Source organism: Vulpes vulpes, chromosome 13 (genome assembly GCF_048418805.1).
Source record: "Vulpes vulpes isolate BD-2025 chromosome 13, VulVul3, whole genome shotgun sequence".
Classification (NCBI taxonomy): Eukaryota; Metazoa; Chordata; class Mammalia; order Carnivora; family Canidae; genus Vulpes; species Vulpes vulpes.
Genome location: NC_132792.1, coordinates 7,955,430 through 7,978,608, shown reverse-complemented (window position 1 = coordinate 7,978,608; position 23,179 = coordinate 7,955,430). Strand labels below are relative to the sequence as shown.

The window sequence follows — 23,179 nt, the reverse complement described above, 5'->3', positions numbered from 1 at the left end:
TAGATGGCTTGTGCTCCCAGTGGCTGGGAACTTTTAGGGAAAGGGAAGAGAAATGGTCTGAAGGTGGCTGTGAGGTACAACTTCCCTAGTGGTATATGCAGTGAGGAAGAATAAGGAGGGCAGCTATAGAAGCAAAATCCTTCATGTCCATTCATGAAAGAGTAAGGGACATTGAGAGAAAAGGTTGAGGATAGAGGCTTTGCTGATGAGGCACAAGCTCCAGAGGGTACGGTGGCTGTGAAAAGGGGGTTCAGGGAGAAGGAAGAGAATGAAGTAGATTAGGAGGTGTACAGAGCCACATGGGAATAACTTTCTGGGTGGTGACAGATGACCCAGGAGGGTGGGGCAGGGTGACTACAGCAGGATGGAAGTAGGCAGTGGTAAGGGGAGGTGGTAGGTGTTCAGTTCTTCACAGAATCCCCCTAAAGAGAGTTAGCAATAGGGTCAGGTAACGTGGGCAGTGTGGTGTGAGGAGACGTAGTCTCACCAGGGGCCCAGAGAGCTCTGAGGGTCTCAGTCAGACCCTGCTGTAGGCTGAAGAGAGATAGTCTTCCTACTAGATTGCTGAGCTCAGCAAACGCAGACCCAGGTCATATTCACTGCCGGATCCTCATGCCTAGCATTGTGTCTTGTGTTACAGTAATTTGGGCAGGATAAAGGAGGGACGTGTTTTGTGGCAGATATAAATGACCATGGAAGTCACTAGAACTGGGTTAGCCTGAGCAAGTCGGACACACCAGCCATTTGCTTGGGCAAGTCACTCCACCTTTCTCAAGCTTAGGTTTTGAACCCATGAAAAAACAAATACTGCCCATCAAAAGAGATTGCTATGCAGAGGGAATAAATGATACCTGGGAACAATCAAGAGAGTCCCTTTACCCTGGTCCTGCCATAGGAAATGAAAGGAACACAAACAGGCTTTGAGCAATGAAATGAGGCCAATGAGGTTTAGTCCAAAGGCATTTTGCTCTGTACTTTGGCTATAAAAGGATCTTTTTCTTTCTTTCTTTCTTTCTTTCTTTCTTTCTTTCTTTCTTTCTTTCTTTCTTTCTTCTTTCTTTCTTTCTTTCTCTCTCTCTCTCTCTCTCTTTCTTTCTTTCTTCTTTCTTTTTTTTTTTATTTTTGCCTTTCTAGTTTTAAATTTTAAGACAGCCAAATAGGGTAGATATTATTATACCAGAGGATTTCTAGTTTGAATATTTTCTCTCTCTCTCATTAATGCCATTGAAATATCTATTATCAGTTTCTTTCCCTGGCCCTCAAATACTTTGTAGACGTTGCCCAGAGTGTAAAGTAGACAGACACACAGGAGAGGTTACCAGTATTCTCGGCCAGCTTGTTCATGGTGGAACTTTAAAAATTAATAAACATAACAATAATGCGCTTGGAATTTGCTGGCAGAAAACTGTATATGATCCAAAGTTTCAGGGAATACATAAATAACTAGGATTTCCATATGTCAAGATCACGTTCTGAATGCCAAGAAAATGAAGTCTAACGCTATGCACTTGAAAACATCATAGATGTTCTGCTTTCAAATATGCACAAAAGGGTATTTTTATTAGGCTCATCAGGCTTGTTAAGAGCAGTTAGATATATTCTCCAAAGAGCAAACCTGCAACTATAAACCATTGAAATCACCACCACCACACATTTTGCTTCTTCAAGTATCTCTTTGGCCTCACGTACTTGGGGTCATTTACATTCAAAGCTTTCCCGTCTTTGGTGATCAAAATCCTGGGTGGTTTCACTTTCTTCTTCTTTTCACTTAAGATTGGAAGAAAGGACAATGGGGAGGGAGAAAAATAAAGAGAATGTAAAAGGAATATCTTTGTGAAACAGTTTAAGAAAAATTGATCAGATATTTGTGAATACATCAACAATTCACTGTCATGAAGTCCATTCTTTTCCTTCTATGCTGGGAACTGACAATCAAGCCAGATTTCTGTAAGACTGTATCTATATCTGTAAAGCAAAAATGTGACCAAGGCAATTTGGCAAATAATTCAAATGGGGGGGGGGGGCTCCTTTCCGCGAAGCATCCATGAATATTTAAATTAGTCTATTTTATGCATGATTTACCCAGATAACTGTCAATTCTCCATTTGTGTATACAGCCTCTGCTTTAGTTAAAATTATAATTTTTAAAATGCCAAGTAGATTCTATTCTGTAGAAATAAAAATACCAGTACATAAGACTCTACGCAAAAGGATGTCTATCACAGTCCTATCTGTAGTGGCAAAACTCCAGAACTATGACGAATGCCCATCAGTGTTGGAATCAATGGCTCAATTGTGGTATACTCACGCTATGGAATAGTTTGTGCCTGTTTAAAAATGTGTTTGCTCTTTATCTGCTAATCTAAAAAGTGATAGGAAATGTTGATGATGTACTTAGTGAGCACAAATACATAAAAGAGAAGTCCATTTTTGTGTTTTTTTTTTTTGTGTGTGTTTTTTTTTTAAAAAGATCCCAAATTAAACATTTGCAGAGATGATTTATATGATTTTACAGGGTGGAGAAAGGTCCGGTGGGATGGATCCCAGCCTGTTAACACTCATTACCAAAAGGGGTAGAGACAGGAGGGAAAAAAAATGTGCAGAGAGGAAAGATTCATGGGGATAGCATGAAAGAAAAGTGTCAAATGCAAGTTCCAGCTATTTAAAATTACCAAAGATACATAAAAACTTAAAAAGGCATATATGGACAAGCCCTGGAAGACCAGACAGAGAAATGTGTTTAGAAGATGGACTGGAGGCAATTCTTTGCCTTGGATTTCTATTCTTTTAATACAGATTTTGTATCAGTTAATTGTATTTTAAAATGCAAATTTATGCACATTTTTCTGCATTTTAAACTGGGTCCCCAGGTCCAGTAAGTTAATATGTTCATGCACTGCATTATTCTCTATGACCCAGGACAATTAAGGGACAACCAGGAGAGGCACGAACATCTCAGGGACCCATAGAACTGGATACACTGCAGCATCCCACATGCAGTGACTGGTACTTTTATCCAATCCAGCTGGATTTTTTTTTAGGCTATCAGGGAGAGAAAAAAAAAAAATGTTTCCTGGCTTCAGGCTCAATACAATGTAATACGCAATGTATTGTACTATATATACATTTTACATATGTATAGAAATATAAACATGATGTGTATATATGTGTGTACATATGCATAGATGTCGGAAATACAATACATGTTATATAAAAACATGTAGAATTTCCATTTCAGAAGGTTCTTAAATCTGCAAAAACACTTTTACATCTATTAGCTCAAATGATTCTCTTACCAACGTAGTGGGGTAGGTAAGACAGGGACGAGAAGCCCTGTTTAACAGACGAGGAAACAGAGAAGTTAGGTATTTGCCAACATCACACAGACAGTAAGTGGCAGAGTCAGCACATGACCCCACATTTTCTGACGCTATTCCAATGCTCTCCCCAAAGTCCCCAGCAGACTCTCCGTGTACAGACCACCAAAGTTTACAGATAAGCATTTTGGATAAAATTCAATTCTCATTTTGGTACCTCCCTATCATTCTGTCTAATGAATAAAATGGCATGAAAGCAGCAGTGATTGCTAACGGTCTTTTTCAATCTTTTAGTTTCTTGCTCTCAGTTGATCATCACAGGATGAGATGCTGCGTTTCACTCCTGTAACTGCCATGCAGATGAGGCTATTTTGGAACTAAATGATCACATTACCAAGCACAGGAATTAGAGGTATTTCCATAAGTGGCACATTTTACATACTAGACCTGAGCAATGACATGAAATGGAATGACACAGAGCTTAGCTTTTAAAAAGCCTCTCTGAGAATAACAGTTTAAGCATTGTAGCTTCTGACAAATCACCAAATTATATCTAAACAATTCAGAAGTGAAAGCATACTGCTGAACGTCCAAGAGAGTTGTATTAGGAAAACAGAATGCCTAGTGAAACTAATTTCTAATTTTGCAAATTACAAGACACAAATGAACTTACTCATCCTACAAAGTGCACTTTTTCTTGGTGGTGTGATAATTAGTATCTCTAATCTGGACCATACTTCTTGAAAGTTGTTTAAAAAGTCAAAGACATACAGACAAAACCCTAAGATATCATTCATGATATGCTGTGACAGAGGGTCCTCTGATATCAACAGGTGTTAGTACATACAATACAACAGGAAGCTGAGCTTAGAAGAAGCAAAGTCAATGCATGATGGCTAGCAAATATTTAACACATGACGAGTGAAATCATGTGCCATCATGAAAATATAATCCCTAGGACAGCATGACATTACTCTCAATGACAGGAAAACCATGAAATACCTTAATTTTTCTTGGTCTTTCCGTTGTTTTTCCATATGCCTAAGTGTTTCCAGTCGAGATTCAGGAGTAAACAAAGAAGGCTTGTTCCAGAATTCGAAGTCATCTTCACTGTCCTTGAATTTCTTTTGGTTGCATTCTCCTTCTTGTACTTCTAGTGCCTGGACGTGGTCTTTGCTCTCTACTGAAAATGGGCTTGGAAGGAATGAATAGACCAGAGCATGTAAGACCAATCCTGGATGTCTGAGTTTCATCCGTGACGCTGCCCCTTATATCTCTTACACATTTTTCTTATGGTATCTTCTTACCTTTGAATGACAAGACATCTATGAGAGAAAGCCTACCTACATAAGCCAAGTTGGACGAAGTGCTGCCCCAACTGAGGTCGTCCCTCATCATCTAATTCGGGGCACACTGCAGGGATCAGACGGAAGGGCTCCTGGGCCTGGCTGATTAGTCACCCAGGGAGCCTTATGAAGAGCACAGATGCCTGGGCTCCCAGCAGAAAGTCTACCCAGTAGATGTGGGGTCAGGTCCGGGAATCTGTGTTTTATGATATATTTTTTTAAGATTTTATTTATTCACAAGAGACACAGAGAGAGGCAGAGACACAGGCAGAGGGAGAAGCAGGCTCCATGCAGGGAGCCCGACGTGGGACTTGATCCTGGAACTCCAGGATCACACCCTGGGCCAAAGGCAGGCTCTAAACTGCTGAGCCTGTATGTAGCCTGTAGCCCTTATGATATTTTGTAATAGGTTCTGATGATCAGACAAATTCAGGGACCACTGGGCCTTCCCAATCACCCCATCTCCATTCTGGCACTCCTCAGTTCCACCCTCCATACTGCTCCCAGAGGAATCTTCCCAACAGACAAATTAAATCCTATTTATTTCCAGGTTCTTTAATGATCCTCTATCTCTAATATTCTCTAGTGGGATATTGAGATCTTTTGTGGTAGGGCCTTTCACATATACTCTCTGATGTCATCGCTTTGGATGGTAACAGTGCTGTGTTCTCTGTTTCATTCATGTTTTGTGGACTGTCAGAGAGTTAAATGATGTCTCTATATGACATCAAATGGGCATATGAGGTATTTGACATTCATTCAGTGTGGATTCAAGAAATATTTATTGAGCATCTTCTCTGTGTCAGGCACCAGAGATCCAAGACAGACAATGACACTACTTTGAGGAAATGCTATTCTAGAGGAGGAAAAATGACACCATTCAAACAGTAAACACCAGGAACTTCTCTCGCCTCGCCTCTCCCTGCAACATACACTATTTCAAAATGACATTACATGAAAGAATCCATGTGAAGCCTTCAGTACCAAGTATGGCAAACAGTAAGTATTCATTAAATGTTAGATTTTGTTGTTGGTACAGAAATGAGATGACACCAAAGGCTCATTTAGTTGACCTTCAAATAAGATGCCTTTTGAAGGGATGAACCAAAAATACTGGAACATGAAATTTAAACACCATAAACAGGACAGAGAAAGACTCTGCTTACACTTTTTTACATATTACAAAATGTAAGTAGATAGTTTAAAAAGCAAAATCATGCAAATTGCTGAAAATGAATGCTTTGTCATATAGCTACCGTTCTTTAAACAAAAAAAAAAAGATGTTATTTATTCATGAGAGACACAGAGAGAGACAGAGGCAGAGACATAGCAGAGGGAGAAGCAGGACCCCCACAAGGTGCCTGACACAGGACTCAATCTTGGATCCCAGGATCATGACCTGAGCCGAACACAGATGCTCAACCACTGAGCCACCCCAGGCATCCTGCTATCATCCTTTATGGTGTTGAAAAGGCAATCTATTAAGGGGATCTATAATATTCTCCAACATTCTAAGTAATCATCACTGAAATAATTGGTTCCATTTTCAGTTAAAAGAATTTGTTTTTGCTAGAAAGTGACTAATTGGTTCACTTTTATCTTTTGCAATGCAAAAAGATAAGAATATAAAAATCATTGCTTAAGAAAACTTATAGAAATATCAGCTAAATCACTTAAGTCTCCAAAAGTAGAATGCATGTAAATGCATGCAGCTGGGCAGTGGAGCAGATTGAGCTCATGAGGATATGAACAATGTGCTCTTCAGTCACTTGCCTCAAAGCTGTGCTCTCCGAACTCTCTTCCCACTCACGAGTACATCTCACAGCCCAACAGTCTTGTTCAAGAAAAGTCCCATCTCACCTACAGGTATTGAAGACCTACAGTTTAAATAAAACTTCACTTAAACATCCAAATCGAACATCCTTCCTTTCCCTCTCTATACCCTTTTCCCCTCACCCAGCTCATAACTGGGCTCTGTATGGGGATAGGGGCATGCGCTGCTCCAACTCCTCATTGCTCACCTAGTCTTTCCCTCTGTATCCCACCTCACTGGTTTCTTCATCAGGTCCCCCCAACAACTTCAAAAATGGGGGTCTGAGACAATGGATGCAGAGAAGGAGGCAAACACCTCTTCTGAGACAGATGCCCTTATACCTTGGCGGTTGGCTCTCTCTCTCTCTCTCTCTAGGGCTGATATTCAGTTATTGGCTTTCTCTTCTGAGCACATATATTGGCTCTTGAAGACATTACGATAGCTCTCCAGGTTCATCATTCTTTGTCTGAGTGATCAACATACCACAAGCTGGCATGTGTAACAAACTATTGACACTGACAATCCACCCCACTGTCTCCTATTGTCACTTCTCTCTTGGGCACCAGCCCTTCAAAGACAATTCAAGTGCAGTTCCTTGTACCATATGTACATGGCCTGTGGGATATTCATAAACCCTTGCCATGACAGATGCTTGAAGTATAAGCTGATTCTATTAATGCCCATTTTCCTGACCCTTCTGCTCTAGGCTATTCCAGGACACATCTCATCTTTTCAATTCTCCAGGCTGGAAGCAGGCTTCAGATCTAGACAAGGGATGAGATGCTTGCCTCTCCTTCTTGCAGCCCTGGGATCTTTGTGGTGTTTCTTCTTGAAAGATCTTGAAAGGGGAATAGCCCCCTACTCCTCTCTGAGCAAGTCAATAATTCACTATTTCAATGACCTTCCTGCAAAATGTCTAGGTTTCTGTTCAAAGAGGCTGAATGCAGTCATAGGACCAATGCCTGTAGGACCAGCCAGTCAGTTCTGTGGGGAGGCAGGTAGGCACCTGCAAGAAACCCAACTCTGTGCTTCTACTCAATGCAAGCAACGGATCATTTTCAACATTTGTAAACTTGTATAAACCAATAAGAGGAAATGATCCCAAACACATCTTACGTGCCTGTTATAACTTTGATGCAAAACACTGGAAAAAATACAATGAAAAAAAGACTATTATAGCATAAACTCACAAACATAGGTCTGAATATTATAAATAAAATATTAGCAAAATGAATGTAGGGATCTATTAAAAATATGCCATGGTCCAAGTGAATTTATTCTGGAAATTAAAGATGGCTTAATATTGGGAAATCTATGAATTTGACTCACACATTAATAGACAAACATAGTTATCTCAATAGATGCAAAAAAAGCATTTCATAAGATCCGGTATCTGTGATGATGAAAATGCTTCATCAACTTGGAATCAAAGGACATGTACTTAACTCTTCCAAAACCCCATGATCAGAACCTTACTTATAATGAGAAATTGGAAACATTCTTTTTATTGTCAGAACTAGACAGATTCTCACTCTTACAATGGGTATCCCACTCTATCCCGGAGACCTTAGCAGGCACGATAAAGAAAACAAAAGAGTAAAAGCAGAAGAATTGGAAAAAATTTTTAAAGTTCCCATTTATTAAAAAAAAAAAAAATGTGGGGCAGCCTGGGTGGCTCAGTGGTTTAGTGCCACCTTTGGCTCAGGTTGTGATCCTGAAGACCCGGAATCCAGTCCCATGTCAGGTTCCCTGCATAGAGCCTGCTTCTCCCTCTGCCTGTGTCTCTGCCTCTCTCTCTCTCACTCTGTGTCTCTCATGAATAAATAAATAAAACCTTTTTTTAAAAAAAATGTGTTTTTCTACATAGAAAATACAGGATCAGCTACAGCCTAACTACTGTATCTTTTTTAAAAGTTCAACAAGATTGCTTAATACCATATCAGTATACAGAAACCATTCGTCTCTTTATACAACAGCAAGAACCAATTACAAGAGTATTTTAAAAATCTCATTCTATGAGATACTTAGAAATAAATCTAATAAAAGATGGTGTAAAACCTTTATGGAGAAAATTATGAAACCTTATTGAAGTACTCAGAAGAAGGCCTAAATAAATAGAGAAAGCTATTCCAAAGTTCAGCAAAGAAAGAATCAAAGTCGTGAAGATGTCAACTTACCCCTAATTAACATATAAATTAAATGCAATTTCAATCAAAATTACACTAGGGATTTTTTAGGGAGTTTGAATAGCAGATTCTAAACTTCTTAGAGAAAAGTAAAGAGCTAAGAACAGCTGAGATAAATTTGGAAAATGGGAATAACTCCTACCAAATATCAAGATTTACCATAAATCTACAGATATTAAAACCATGTGAGCTCCAAATTCATGGAGCAGTCTAGGGAGCTCAGAAACGAACCCATGAGTACAGGAGTAGAGAGTATATGGTAAGGGGGTGGTGTTAGAGATCAGAAGAATAACACCTTAATAATGGTGCAGGCAATTAGCTCCCCATATGGGAAATGATTGGTACCCAACCCCATGCTGTCATCAAAGGTTAATTCCCCACAGACACATATGATACTGGAGTAATGAAGAAATTCATAAATGAGACCAAAAAAATAACAAAAGTAAACCTAACTACATTACTATTTTTGAATTCTATAAAGAGGAAGCACTTACAAAAATTAAAGATAAGTCGAAGTCTGGAAGAAGGTATTTGCAAAGCGTATAACCACTAAAGAATTTGCATCTAGAATATAAAAGAAGTATAAATCAGTAAGAAGAAAACTTACAACTTATTTAAAATAGGCAGAGGACTTGAGGAGAAGAAATATGAATAGCCAATTAGAATAGAAGAAGACATTTAAGATGCTGAAACCCACTAGTAATTCTAAGAATGCAAATAAAGTAAAACATTAGGGGGTATTTAACAACTAACTTGGTTGGTTCAAGTTTTAAAATACCATATTATCTAGTGTAGGCAAAGATCAGGAACTCTTCCTATACTTTTGATATAGGAGTATAAATTAATGGTTTAGAAAAACTGAGCAATGAATATAAAGTTTAAAAAAAATTCCAAATTGGTAATGTATAATGTCTCTGCTGAATACTCTAGAGAAACTTTCATACCCGCATGAGGAGACGTGTGTAATGTTGTCTGAAGGAAATGAAAGCGGGAAACAATCTAAATGGCCATCCAATGAGGGATGGCTGCATGGGGGCTGATCTCCAGCTGGCATCTACTGGGGGTCCCTGCAGGCTATGAGAGCCTGTGCACATCCTGATCCGTCAGGGTCAGTGAGTCACCAGCTGTTAGATATTTTCAATATCACCACTGGGATAAACTGTGATTCATCCAACGGAATGTTATTCCCCAGTTAGAAAGAATGAACTAGCTCTACCTGTCTTTGTATGCAGAATTTTCAAAAACATAACGTTGAATGAAAAGCAAAGTTGTAGAAAGATACTGTTTGTGCTAAAAAAAAAAAAAATACAAGCCATTCTTGTTCAAGGAGGCATAATTACATCGTAAATATATTTATAATATGGATGGGATCACATATACCAGATATGCACTTAACTATTAGGATGGTGGACAAACTAAAGATGAAAGGAGAATGAGATGGGCTCTCAGGGATATTTTATTTCTTATTTTTAAAAAGATCCAAAGCAAACATGCAAACTATTGATATTTATTAAAGCTGGGTGGGATGATACTGCCTATTGGTTTTTTAAAACATTTATATATGTCTCAAATATTTTATAATTATTACTTTCTCAAGATTAAGAGATTCTGTTTTCAAAACATTTAAAGCTTTCACGATATGGAATCCAATCAACTGACTATAGCTGCAATTCACTTAAAATAAACAAATGTGAAAAATTCATGCTTGTAAAAAAAGACAAATTTAGAGGCTTATTAATCACATTAAAATGTATTCATTATATAATTCACAAAACAGAATATTTTATGATGCAATCAGAATTATTTGATTTATAATAATGTGATTTACATTTAACTTTTCTAAAATATCCCTACTATTATAAATCAAAGTTACACCTGTTAAACCATCTTTCCTGTGCATCTTATAGAGATTTATCTGAGGATAATTTTAGATGCAAATTAAATTTGCTAGCTTGGAAAGGCATTTTTTTTTTCCCTAAGTAAGGAAAGCCTCAGAGAATTGACACAAACAATGAGACATTCATACTGTTTCCTCCAAAATTCACATCACAATTATTCTTCAAATCAGTCATCCGAAATACGATGCTGCGAACACTTTGGGAAAAGAAAATCATTTGCTGCTTTTAACCAAACAAAGTTAAGCAGAAAGTAAGCTCCCATAATTTGATTGCATGTAGAGTAGTACTGACATTTCCATACCTCTGTCCCTCATAACTCCTCCCCTCAGCTTCATTTTTATCCTCTTCTGGAAGGTTCTTCAGAGCCTCTTCCTTGTCTTTGGCTCGTCTGAGGCAGTAAGCTTTCTCTTGCTCTCTGATTTGTTGTTCAATTACTGGAAAGTTCTGCAATGCCTGAATCCTCTCAGATCGCTCTATTTCTTTACCGTCCAACCACTTGAATAAAGAACAACCAACATCGTGCAATTATTCAAAAGTCACAATTTGAATCAGCCCGAATTTGACTTTGATTGGAATATTGTAAATTTAGAAATAAGAAGTAATGCACTATAGTGATATGGAATTAAAAGCTAAGTAATTAATGGGAAACATCAGAAACTTTGATCAAAACCAATGCTTATGTCATGCATGTAACAGAGTTACAAAGTATATTTACTGGCAAAATAATAAGTAGGTCTTCTGTTGAAGCCAATTATTAACTACAAACTCCCAAAATATATTGATTTTTATAGCTGCTCACTATATAAAGAATATCAAAGCCTCAAGTCAAACCACAGCTCCAAAGTATGACGATGACACTTCTCAAATGCTCTCTACAAAAAAGGGCCTTGTGTGCTAACACAAAGTTGGGCTCTAATATAGAAGGGCACATGTTCTACCCTCCACAACAAGATGCATACACTACATTGTTAACTATTACGTCACCGTTTATACTTGGTGTTTTTATACTGATTTTCCAAGCTGAAATATTAGAATAATTATCTTGATGGGCCCATTGGAATCACAAGGGTCCATATAAGGAAAAGAAGGAGAAGTGTAGGGTCAGAGTCAGGGAGAGATTGGAAGATGCTATAATGCTGGCTTTGGGGATGAAAGTAGGGGCAAGAGGCCAAAAATGCAGGGAAATGAATTCTCCCATGAGAGTGACAGAAGGAACACAGCCCTGACAACACCTTGATTTTAGATTTCTGGCTCCAGAACTATAAGAGCATAAATTTGTCTTGTTTTAAGCCACTACATTTATGGTAACTCATTACCACAGCAATAGGAAACTAATACAAAAGGAAAAATGCACAGAGAATGGGTAAAATATAAATGTAAAAGATTATCGGGATCAGTAAAATTATAAATCGAAATTATTATCTTGATATTTGGAAAAATAATTCGAGGTATGTTTTGGAGACTCCAATGGCTGGGGCAGATGGGCTGCAGGTTTCAGGCACCTGGCCGACAGCTGTCCCAGCTTCTATCCTGAACACCCAGCAATAACAGGGGATCCGGCCCCCTTCCAGGGAAGTGGCTCATCGTGGTATGCTACAGGATCCATTTCTATGATATTCTGGTTCTCATCAGTTCTTTTTTTTTTTTTAGTATGTCACTGTATACTGATGATCAGCTTGGGTTATGTTTGAGCTAATTTATCATTCTATTCTAAATATATATTCCAGATTCAATTACCTGAGTCACTCATTCTCTTAATCAAAAAGATTTTACATTAGAAGAAATGTGTTCCATAAATCCAGTAATCTTGACTATGCACAACGCAGCAGTCTAAAAACAAATGTCCTCTGAAAATAAAAGAAAATGCCAATCACAAAGCCAATGCATCCATGCATTTTCTTGCAGAAGCACCGGGCTGCACACAGGTCAGAAACTCTCGGAATTACATGAAAATTAATATTACTAGTTGAACAAAATCAGGTATATGATTTCTCTAGAAACTATTTGTTTCCTTAGGTTTCAAAAACATTAGGTTAGGGGAGATACTGCACAACAGGTTAATACATTGAGTAAAGACTCTCAAAGTAGTCCTTGGACCAGCAGCATCTGTGCTGAGAGTTTATTAGAAATGGAAAATCCTGGGTGCCAAGTCAGACCTATGAATCAGAAACTCAGGGGTATGGCCCAGAAAACATCACCCAAGTACTCCAAAGCATAGCGAAGTCTCAGAACCACTAACCTAGCGAATGCATTAAGAGAAATCAATGATTAAAAAAATAATTATTATTATAAAAGCACAGTAGTTTAAAACAATGTACTACAAAGGTATATAGCTGTAGTCATCTCAAAAATTCTAAGCTTCTGGTTTGCTATTAGCAAAGATGAATGCCCTCCAAGACTGTGATTTGCATTCATCAAGGAATAGTTCAGCTAAGCTCTGTTGTGTCCTGAACAAGAAAGGAGAAATGTATTTATTTTGCAAAAGTTTATTAAAGCTATTAAAACCACATTAAAGTTTAGTAAATTGAAGGATTAGTTTTGATTTTCTGGAAAACTCCATTCTCTAAAACCACACATTCCCTGACAATGCTGTGCATAAACAGGCATTATTGTAGTTGCTTGTTTTCATTTCTCCAAGATCTCCGCATCATTAAAAGAAGCGTACCTTTAACTGTTGAAGAGTTGCCACCACAAACTGCCTGTAGCCGTCAAAGTCAGCACATGGATTACCCATGAGAAAGAGCTCCTTCAGGTGGATATTGGGCTGAAGGGTTTTAATGCTGCTCAGCTCCCCAATGAAATTTACAGTCAGGTCGAGTTTTGTCAGCCCTTCACATCCTGTTGAAAGAAGTGAAAAGAAAACAAAGAGAAAAAAAAATCACACTGGTAATGAAATGTGTATAATAGCTCATAGCAGGAACAACGGTTGCAATATTTTAAGTATGCTGATTAATTGCATGGCTTACCAGGAAGTGGGTTTTCAGAAATATCAACTCAAAGGGTTAGCCCTGACTCACTTCTCCAGGTGCATTTCCCCTTCATTCCTCCAGCCAGGGGAAATCCCTTTCCCTGCCCGTAGCTGCAAGCCCTGGGTTGGTTAACATGTGGATTTGGTCACTATGTGCTGCTGGGGTGGACACGACATTGGCACAAAGCTCCCTCTAGAGAGGACACCTGCAATCTGTTCTGAGAATTTTGCCAGGTAGGACACATCTCACCGTGAAGGGTGATGGCGGGAGGGGTCCCCAAAAGGAAAGGCAGTTCATAAAACCTAGGTATCAGTATTAATATTTACAAAGGGTAGTAAATCTGCCCCATCCACCTTCATCACAGAGATGGCCGGGGCTACAGAAATCTGAATCAACGCCCTTTGCTCACGTCCCATGGGAACTTGGTAGTTAAGGGTGCAGACTTCAGAAGTAGGCAGATAAGATTTCAAGTCCTATCTCGGTCACATCCTTGCTGTGTGATGTTGGATAAATTACAAGGTTCAGCCTTCTTATCTGTGGTATTCTAAGAGCACTGGGACCCAACTCGGGTTGCTATGAAGACAATATGATTCATGTGATGTACTTAGCACAATACCTGCCACCTAGAGCTTCAGTAACCATTAGCTAGGATGAGAAATGACCCAATAAACACTCCAAGGATTATGTTGGACAATGTGCCTAAGGGGGAAGAAGGATGCTTGCTGTCCCATGAGCAGAGAGTTTGCAGTTCCTCACTGCGGACTTAGGAAGAGTTGACCTGGTTCATACAGCAGCCTCTGTGAGCTAAGTAGGATGGTGTCTCCTCCGTGGCTGGCTCATATTTGTCAGGCCTTTATGTCTCAGTCTGGCAGATTTTGTGGCCTTTAATATCTAAAGAGCCATCTCCAGCTGAAAACCCAGTCCTACCTTGTTGTGTACTCATTTCTTCTAATATCTACATGCTCCACTCTTCCCATACATTTCCTGACTATATCCTGTTTTTCTGCTGTTGTTTTTTGGCTGTATAACTTAGGGCAAACGTTGGTTCCCGATATATTAACCTCACCAGTATGATGCAGATTCAGATGGGTTCACAGTTTTGCATCTGTTTCACCTTTGGCAAGGTTTTTCTCACATTGCTGAAGGCTATCCTATGGAACCAGCTCCATGCTAGTATTCTCTTCCTTACCCCCCCCCTTTTTTTTTTCAACATTTTATTTATTTATTTATTCATGAGAGACCCAGAGAAAGAGGCAGAGACATAGTCAGAGGGAGAAGCAGGCTCCTGCAGGGAGCCCGATGTGGGACTCAATCTCAGGACCCGGGATCACGACCTGAGTCAAAGGCAGATGCTCAACCACTGAGCCACCCAGGCATCCCATTCCTTACCCTTTCTTGATGCTAGCACCTGACTCCACCTTGTCCAGAATTCCATGTTTTCCTCCTATCTAGTCTTATCCCATACCAGAATCTTTGAAATAAGATAGTTCTACCTGAGTGCTTCCAGATGTAGGGCCTCACCCAATAGTCATCCCTCCATTCCTTCATTTATCCATTCATCCAGGAGTTACTGGGTACCTGCTATGACCAAGTTACTGAGCCAGGTCTTCAGAATAAAGTGGTTAAAAAAAAATCTCTGGAATTTCACCTCAAGCTTATGTCTAATACGGAGCAAGGAGAAAAAAGATGGGCATTCCAGTAAAAAAAAAAATTCTTGGTGCAAAGAAGTGAATCTGGAGAAGCAGGCAGAACCAGAAGTAGGCAATGACCGTCATTACATTATAAGCCAGCCTAAATCAATATGTACTGGTTCTTCTTTCTCTATCCCCATTTGTTGTCCAGCCCACTGGTCCTGGCTTCCATCCCCAACATTCTACTAGATCTGTTCCTCTCAAGGTGACCAAGGACCTTCACGTTGACAAATCCAACAGACCCTCTCAATCCATTATGTCACTAGAACAGTCTGTGCGGATGGCACGACTGACCATGAATTCTTTTTTAAAAATGTTTTTAAAACTCTAGCTTATTTTTTTAGTTTTATTTATTTATTTTTAAATTCTTGTTTTAATTTCAGTTAACGTAGTGTTTTATTAGTTTCAGGTGTACAATATAGTGATTCAACACTTCTATATATCACCTGTTGCTCATCACATCAAGTGCACTAATTGACCATGAATTCTCTCTGAAATGTCTCAGTTGTGTTGGAAAACAGTGATACTACTCTCTCCTTGTTCTCTATTATAATGTTTATTCCCCTTAATCTCTTTTACAGACTTTTCCACCAATTGTAATATGTCCCAGATTTCCATCCTTGACTCAGTATTCTCTTGCCTCATGTTTCTCTTGATAACAACAGTCGCGTCCTTCAATTCTGATGAGTCCCAAACAACAATCTCATATCTGACCATCCAATTGAATGTCATACTCCTGTTTCCAAGTGCCTATAAGACATCCCATTAGATATGCCTAAAAAGAATTCTCCATATTTCCTCTCACTCTCCTCTCAAGACAGTTTTCCTGCCTCCTTTATGTCTCAGTCCTACTAATGTCACCACCGCCATTTTGGTATCAGATGTGACTTTGATGCCAAGAGTCAAGTCACAGCGAACTTGAGTTTTAAGCTAAATTGTTCTCTCAGGCCCTTCACTTCATCAGTCACCAAGCCCTGCAGATCTCAACCCGTACATCCCTTCCACCTGCTTCTTATCTACTGTAATCCTATTGTCAACAGTCCAGCTCAGGTTCTTATCCTCCTGTGCATGCAATATGGCATATCTCCTGAATAGCCTCCCTATATTTTGAGAAGAGGAAGGAAGGAAGGACAGAAGGAAGAAAAGGGTGACATTTGAAAGACTTCAACATGTTCAAAAATTTATGTATTTTTGATTTTGTTGTAATTTTATAGACGAAGGACCCTCCAAATGTCTATTATATTTTTCAAAGTGATAGATCTTACTTGTTCTTCTACTTGGCCTACCCATAAGAAAGTAAACCACATCTACCATCCTAGTGAAAAATTCTTGCTGAGCTAGTGAGGCTAGAGAAAGCCTCTTCTTCGGAGTTAGGTACTCCTTCCTTCAATGGAGTCCCACCCTCCAGCTCCTTTTCTTCAAAGATCCACCTCAGGGGCTCATGGGGGTGAGAAGGTCATTGAAATTGACAACATTGATTTCCCGAGGGGGCAAAACTCACACTGTTAGAAACCCCACCTCTCCTTCCAGGTTAGGGTGGATAAGGAGGAGGGATGGAAAAAGAAGGCAATTCATTACATCCTGCTGAATCCAAACCAGGTCGGGGATTGGGGGGCGCAGGGAATTATGCTAGCTAGGTTTTGCCACCCAGCAGAACATAAAAATAAACAAGCAAAAATCCATCTTATGTTTAAAATTATATTGAGATTTACTCAAGTAGGTGGGCTGGGTATGTATATCCATCTTCCTCCTCTCTTACTCAAACCTTTAAAATAAAATAACAAGTGCCTATTTACCAGCACATTTACCATATGACGCATCCTGCCTCCCTACTGCTCATCCCTCCAAACATATCCTCCAACTACCCTGCACCCAGGGCCTCCCTCTTAGAGCTGGAAGGTGGTGCTCTCAAGAAGTGTCCAGGTAGAGGCCTGCAGAGGGCTTGGGGACCTCGGTTCCCAAAGCTCAAAAAGACAATAGTGACGCTGCTGCCCTCTCGTGGCAGATGAACAAAACATACCAGGAAACAACTGTCCTTTTCAGAGCCTTCCTTAACAAAAACAAGCCCTGGACAAACCAACTGAGAGTGAGAGTTTTAATTATTTCTCTGACATTACAGACTGACATTTTGCCATCACAAAACATGCATACAGAGTAAATTTCGTTTTTCCACTTGTCCACATGAGAATGTGGAATGGGGCTGTCGAGTGGCAGCTGGAGAAGGATGATGGATTCCATTTTTAATGCAGAAAAATGTCCATGATGGAAAGAATCTTCCCAGTTCCAGCACTGATGATAGCTTTGGGGCACTTGATCATGTTGGTGTTTTTGGTTTTGAGGATGAAAATTAAGAACATAGGATGAATACTTATGTCTTTGTTGAAGTATAACCTTGAAAGCCACCAAAATACCCATTTGTACACTAGGAGGCAAACAGGCTAAGATCCTAAGTAAAGTCCGCCTAATTTTAGCTATTGGCAGATGGGGGTGTGGCGGAGAGGGCAGCTTGCTTGCCTCTGCTCCAGGCCTCTGTACTCCATAGTAAAGCCTGCCAGTCACCATGCCCTGCCCTCTCACACAGAGCCCTCAGTAGCCCTGGCAGCCAAGTGAGAGGCCGGATGTAGAAACAGAACCTCACAACCACAGAACAAGCCCACACCAGCCCACACCAGCCACCTAATTAGCCAAATCCTTTGTGATTATGAACAGACACAAAGTGTTACCAGGCATTTTAAAAATAAATAAATAAAAGCACAAAATAGAAGCCTGCAAAGTAAAACAGGAAACCTTCCAGAATGTAGAAGAACAAGACAAAGAGTTTTAAATAAGGAATACAGGGTAAGAGAAATGGAAGATTAATCTAGTACAACCATTTTAAAGAAGTTCTAGGGGAGATGAGAGGAAACAGAGGTGATGGATATGTCTACTACCTTGATTGTGGTGATGGGTTTCATAGTGTGCATATACCCAAACTCAACAAATTGTTTACCTTAAATACCTACAGGTTTTTAAATATCAATTATGCCTTAATAAAGCTATTTTTTTAAAGATTTATTTACTTGAGAGACAGAGAGAGAAAGAGAGAGTGCAGGAAGGGACAGAGAGAGAGAATATCCAAGCAGACTCCCGTTGAGCACAGAGTCCAACACAGGGTTCGATCTCACCAGCCATGAGATCAGGACCCGAGCCGAATCCACGAGTCAGATGCTTAACCAACTGAGCCAACCAGGTGCCCCAAAGCTATTTAAAAAAAAAAAAAAAGACTATGCTCCAAAGAACACTATTAAGAAAGTTGACATGAAATCCACAATATGAAATAATATATCTACAAATCATATATCTGACCATATTTTAGTATCCAAAATATACAAACAGACCTTACAACTCAACAATAAAATGACAAATAACCTAATTAGAAAGTGGGCAAAGACTCTGAATGAACATTTCTTCAAATAAGATACACAAATATCCAATAAGCACATAAAAAGTGCCCAGGATCATCAGTCATTAGGTAAATGCATATCAGAATCAGGATGAGATGCCACTTCACACCCATCAGGATGGCACCTATAAAAACAAACATGTAAATAAAAGCATAAAACAATAAGTGTTGGCGAGGATATGGAGAAGTTGGAGCGCTCAGAAATTTTCGGTCAGAATGTAAAATGGTGCAACTACTTTGGAAAACAGTTCGGCAGTTCCTTAAAAAGTTAAACAGAGAATTATCATGTGATCCGGCAATTCCACTCCTAGGTGTACACTAAATTAATTGAAAACACATGTTTAGGTAAAAACATGTACATTATGTTCAGAGTAACTTTATTCACAATCAAAAAGTAGAAGCAACTCAAATGCCCATCAACTAACAAATGGGCAAACAAAATGTAGTGCATCCACACAGTGGAATGTTACTCAGCCGCAAGAGAGAAGGAAGTACTGATAACGTGGCACCGTGTGGATAAGCCCTGAGAACATCATGCTATACACATAAAGGACCACATATTGTGCCATTCCATTTTCATTAAATGTTCAGAATGGGAAAATCTGTGGAGAAAAAGAGTAGAGCAGGGGTTAGGGCAAAGAGGGAATGAGAGGGATGCCAATGGATACAGGGTTTTGTATGGGGTGATGGAATGTTCCAGAATTGGATAGTGATGATGGGCGAAGACCCTTGTGAGTACATTAAAAACCACTGAATTGTATATTTTAAAATGGTTAGTTTATGGTGTGTGAATAATATATCAATTAAAAAATAAATGGTTCAGAGGATCCCTGGGTGGCTCAGTGGTTTAGTGCCCCCCTTCTGCCCAGGGTGTGATCCTGGAGTCCCGGGATCGAGTCCCACATCAGGCTCCCTGCATGGAGCCTGCTTGTCCTTCTGCCTGTGTCTCTGCCTCTCTCTCTGTGTGTCTCTCATAAATAAATAAGATCTTTAAAAATAAAAAAATTAAAAATAATGGTTCAAAAATTTCAATTAAGAGACATTTTGAGAAAAATTTCAATTTTCCACATTCATCATATTTTTTATTGAGGTATAATTGACATACAGCATTATATTAGTTTCAGGTGTACACCATAGTGATTTGATATTTGTATAGACTGTGAAAGGATCACCACAGAAGTCTATTTAACATCTATCACCTTAAGGAGTTACAGAATTTTTTTCTTTCTGTTGAGAACTTTTAAGATCCACTCTCTTAGCAATTTTCAAATATGCAACACAGCATAATTAATTATAGTCGCCATGCAGTGCATTACATCCTCGTGACTTATTTATTTTATAGTTTTAAGGTTCGTACCTTTTGACTCCCTTCATCCATTTTGCCTACTTCCCCCTCAGCCCTGCCTCTGGAAACCACCAAATCTTCTGTTCTGTGTATCTCTGAGCTTGGTGTTTTGCTCTGTTTTTTAGATTCTACATGTAAGTGAGATCATATAGTATTTGTCTTTGACTTATTTCACTTAGCGTAATACCCTGGAGGTCCATTCATGTTGTCAAAAATGGTAACATCCTATTTTTTTTTAATGACTGAGTAATATTCCTGTGTGTGTGTGTGTGTGTCATATTTTCTTTATCCAAAAAATACATTGGTTTCTTTTTTATGTGATAAATTTGAGATGTACTAAAGAAATTAAATGTAAAAAATGCAATTATTAAAACCAGAACTTAACATAGAATATATTTATATTTAGAAACTATGAAGAAAAATATTAATAAAGTTGAGTATATTAAAATATAAGAATTCTGAATGATACTAGCATCATAATTAGAATAAAAGAAATAGTGGATTTAGGAGAAAATATGTAGAATACATAAATAAAGGACTGATATCTGGAATGCATATGAGCACATAAAAAAAAAAGATAAATCAACATAAAAATGACCAAAAAATATGAAGCAGTAATTCACAAAATGAGAAACACAAATACTCAATAAAAATCAGAAGGGCTATATGGATACTCAATAAATGAGATACAAATTTACTTTTATTTTATTTTATTTTTTAAGATTTTATTTATTTGAGAAAGAGAGAAAGAATACATGAGAGGTAGAGAGAGATAGCAGGAGAGGAACAAGGAGACTCCCCTCTGAGCAGGGAGCCTGATGCAGAATTTGATCCCAGGACCCCAGGATCATGACCTGAGCTGAAGGCAGACGCAGACGCTCAACTAACTGAGCCACCCAGGCACCACAGTGAGATGCAAATTTAAAAATTAATTTGATAACAATGCCTTCCCATTTGAAAAAAAAAAAAGATTACTTGTAAAAAGTGTTAGTGACTTGTGTAAAAATGGGTACTCACATGAACTACCAATACAAAAGTAAACTGATGAAACTTTTTGGGCAACAACTGGGCATTATTTTTCAAAATGTGCATATTTAAACCCAGGAATTCCATGCCTAAGTGTGTGTCCTATAAAAAACATGTACACATGCACACAGAGTAAAATGTAGAAGAATCCTCATTGTGGCCATGCTTATAATAGCAAAATGCTGGAAACCACCCAAATGTCCATCTGCAGAAAATTTGTGAGATATACCAGTGTACAATCATTCTAGTAGAGAGCTCCCACATTTCCTGGATATCAAAGAACAAGGTAATTTCATGGAAGAAATCAATCTTTAAAACAACAGTCATAGTACGATCCTATTGGTACAAAGTAAATGAAACAAAACTACCTTCTATTCAACCAGGGGTTAATTTTAACACCGCTACCCCAGGAAAGGAAACTGGGTTAGGATGGAGGTGAAGTAGACTTTCCGTTTTGAAATGTATGTACCTCTTTATTGTTTGAATTTTTTATCACAATAATTAAAACATAAGTCTCAGGTAAAATGTTAATTTGAAAAGTGTAACTCTTGTTTAAGTGATACTGTTTAAACTTAGTTGCAATATATTCATAATAAAATATAAGAAGAAAATTCTTACCTTCCAAATTTTCAATTTTTTCAATGTTGTTTAAAGCTAAATTCAAATATTCAAGTTTCTTGAGTTTGCTAACATTTTCTGAAATATACAAACAATGTAGTTAATTAACCTTCAAGATAAAAGCTATTTTTACATAATCTGCTGCGAAAAAGATAGAGGGAATCTAAGCATCATTACGGTTATCAAAACCATGTTGCTTTTTCATGTCTACACCTGGACTGGACATTAGATATTGTTGGTTGCCAAATGCAGCATCATGTCTTCCTCCATCTTTCCTAATAGAATCCAGTTCTGCTCTTGTCTCTAGCCAACTCTAATTCCAGGGAATCTGATATGCCATGTACTTTTCTAGGCATTTTGCATATATGATGCCATTTTATCCTCATAAGAAACCTAATGGGGTAAAGATTACTATTGGCTCCCTTTTACAAATAAAAATATCTTGCAAGGTGCAGAGAATTAATCCACGGTTCAAGGTTAAGTGGTGAAGCCAGGAAATTTGACTTCAGAGCTTGGCACTAAAATCATTACACTACACCCTAAAAGAACAGTCCTTTCTAAGAAGACATGAATGTGAGAAACCCTGCTAGGGAATGTGCATGTAGGGGATCCCTCGCTTAAATGACACCCCTGCCCATTTTCCATGGATATGAGGAAGATCAAACATGATGATTTATGTTCATCATCACCCTTACCATCATTATATTTCATTAAAAATTTGGAAAATATATACTTGTTCACATAGACCTAAAAATAACACCTAGCCTGAACCTCAGCTGACTCATTTTTTAAAACGAGGATTTTGGAATAAATTACTCGCGCTTCTCTCAGCAATTAGACAATTTTACGTAATACTGGTGTTTCTAAACGGTTCTACAGGCTACACCTGAGCCTTCAATCGTCAACGGATTTGGGGTGCTCTATGTGCCCAGGATTATGACCAACAGAGTGTGTAGTCTGTACCCTGAACAAAAAAACCTAGTTATTATAATTGCTAACCTGCAATAAAAGACATGTTCCTTCCCCATATTGGTTATATGCATAACCTTCTAAATGTGAAAAGAGTCTTCTGGTAAGGGAAAAAAAAAAAAAATATATATATATATATATATATTTGGGAAGGATTTCTTAAAGTATTCCTCAAGAATAATGGTCCAAATTGGTCAGGGGGGAAAAAAGGCTCTGCAGATAAAAAATGTATAGCATCTCTTGGACAGGGGGGAAGGGAGTTGTCAAACCACGGTTCTAGTCCACACTGTCCTGGAATCAGTTCTCACCAATTGCTACAAGCTGACCCACAGCCTTGAAGTGGACCAAAGCCATCCCCCAGTGCAGGTGGCTCTGCTCTTATCTTCAGGCCTCAGGCTCACTGGGAAGCTGTTACAAATGCAGATCTGGGGAGCCCACCCCCACGGATTCAGTCAGTAGGTCTGGGACCCCAGAAGGTCCTTGGCTCACACTTGGATCAACATGTAAGCACAGCCTCCCCTCCCCACCCCCTGCCCCCCAGCCCATCTGTATCTCCCAG

The 23,179-nt window shown here is 38.8% G+C and overlaps 1 protein-coding gene across 2 annotated transcripts in view; it reads right to left on the bottom strand.

Annotated features, from left to right (window-relative positions):
* DNAAF11 (dynein axonemal assembly factor 11) overlaps positions 1–23,179 on the bottom strand; it is a 70,538-nt gene that overhangs the window by 36,086 nt on the left and 11,273 nt on the right. For both annotated transcript variants that reach the window (XM_025993470.2, XM_025993471.2), the window contains exons 3-7: positions 21,652–21,729; positions 13,226–13,398; positions 10,862–11,055; positions 4,320–4,511; positions 1,690–1,767 (exon numbers count right to left, since the gene is read on the bottom strand). In XM_025993470.2, the coding sequence (XP_025849255.2) occupies positions 1,690–1,767; positions 4,320–4,511; positions 10,862–11,055; positions 13,226–13,398; positions 21,652–21,729 (715 nt within the window). The remainder of the gene's footprint in view (positions 1–1,689; positions 1,768–4,319; positions 4,512–10,861; positions 11,056–13,225; positions 13,399–21,651; positions 21,730–23,179) is intronic.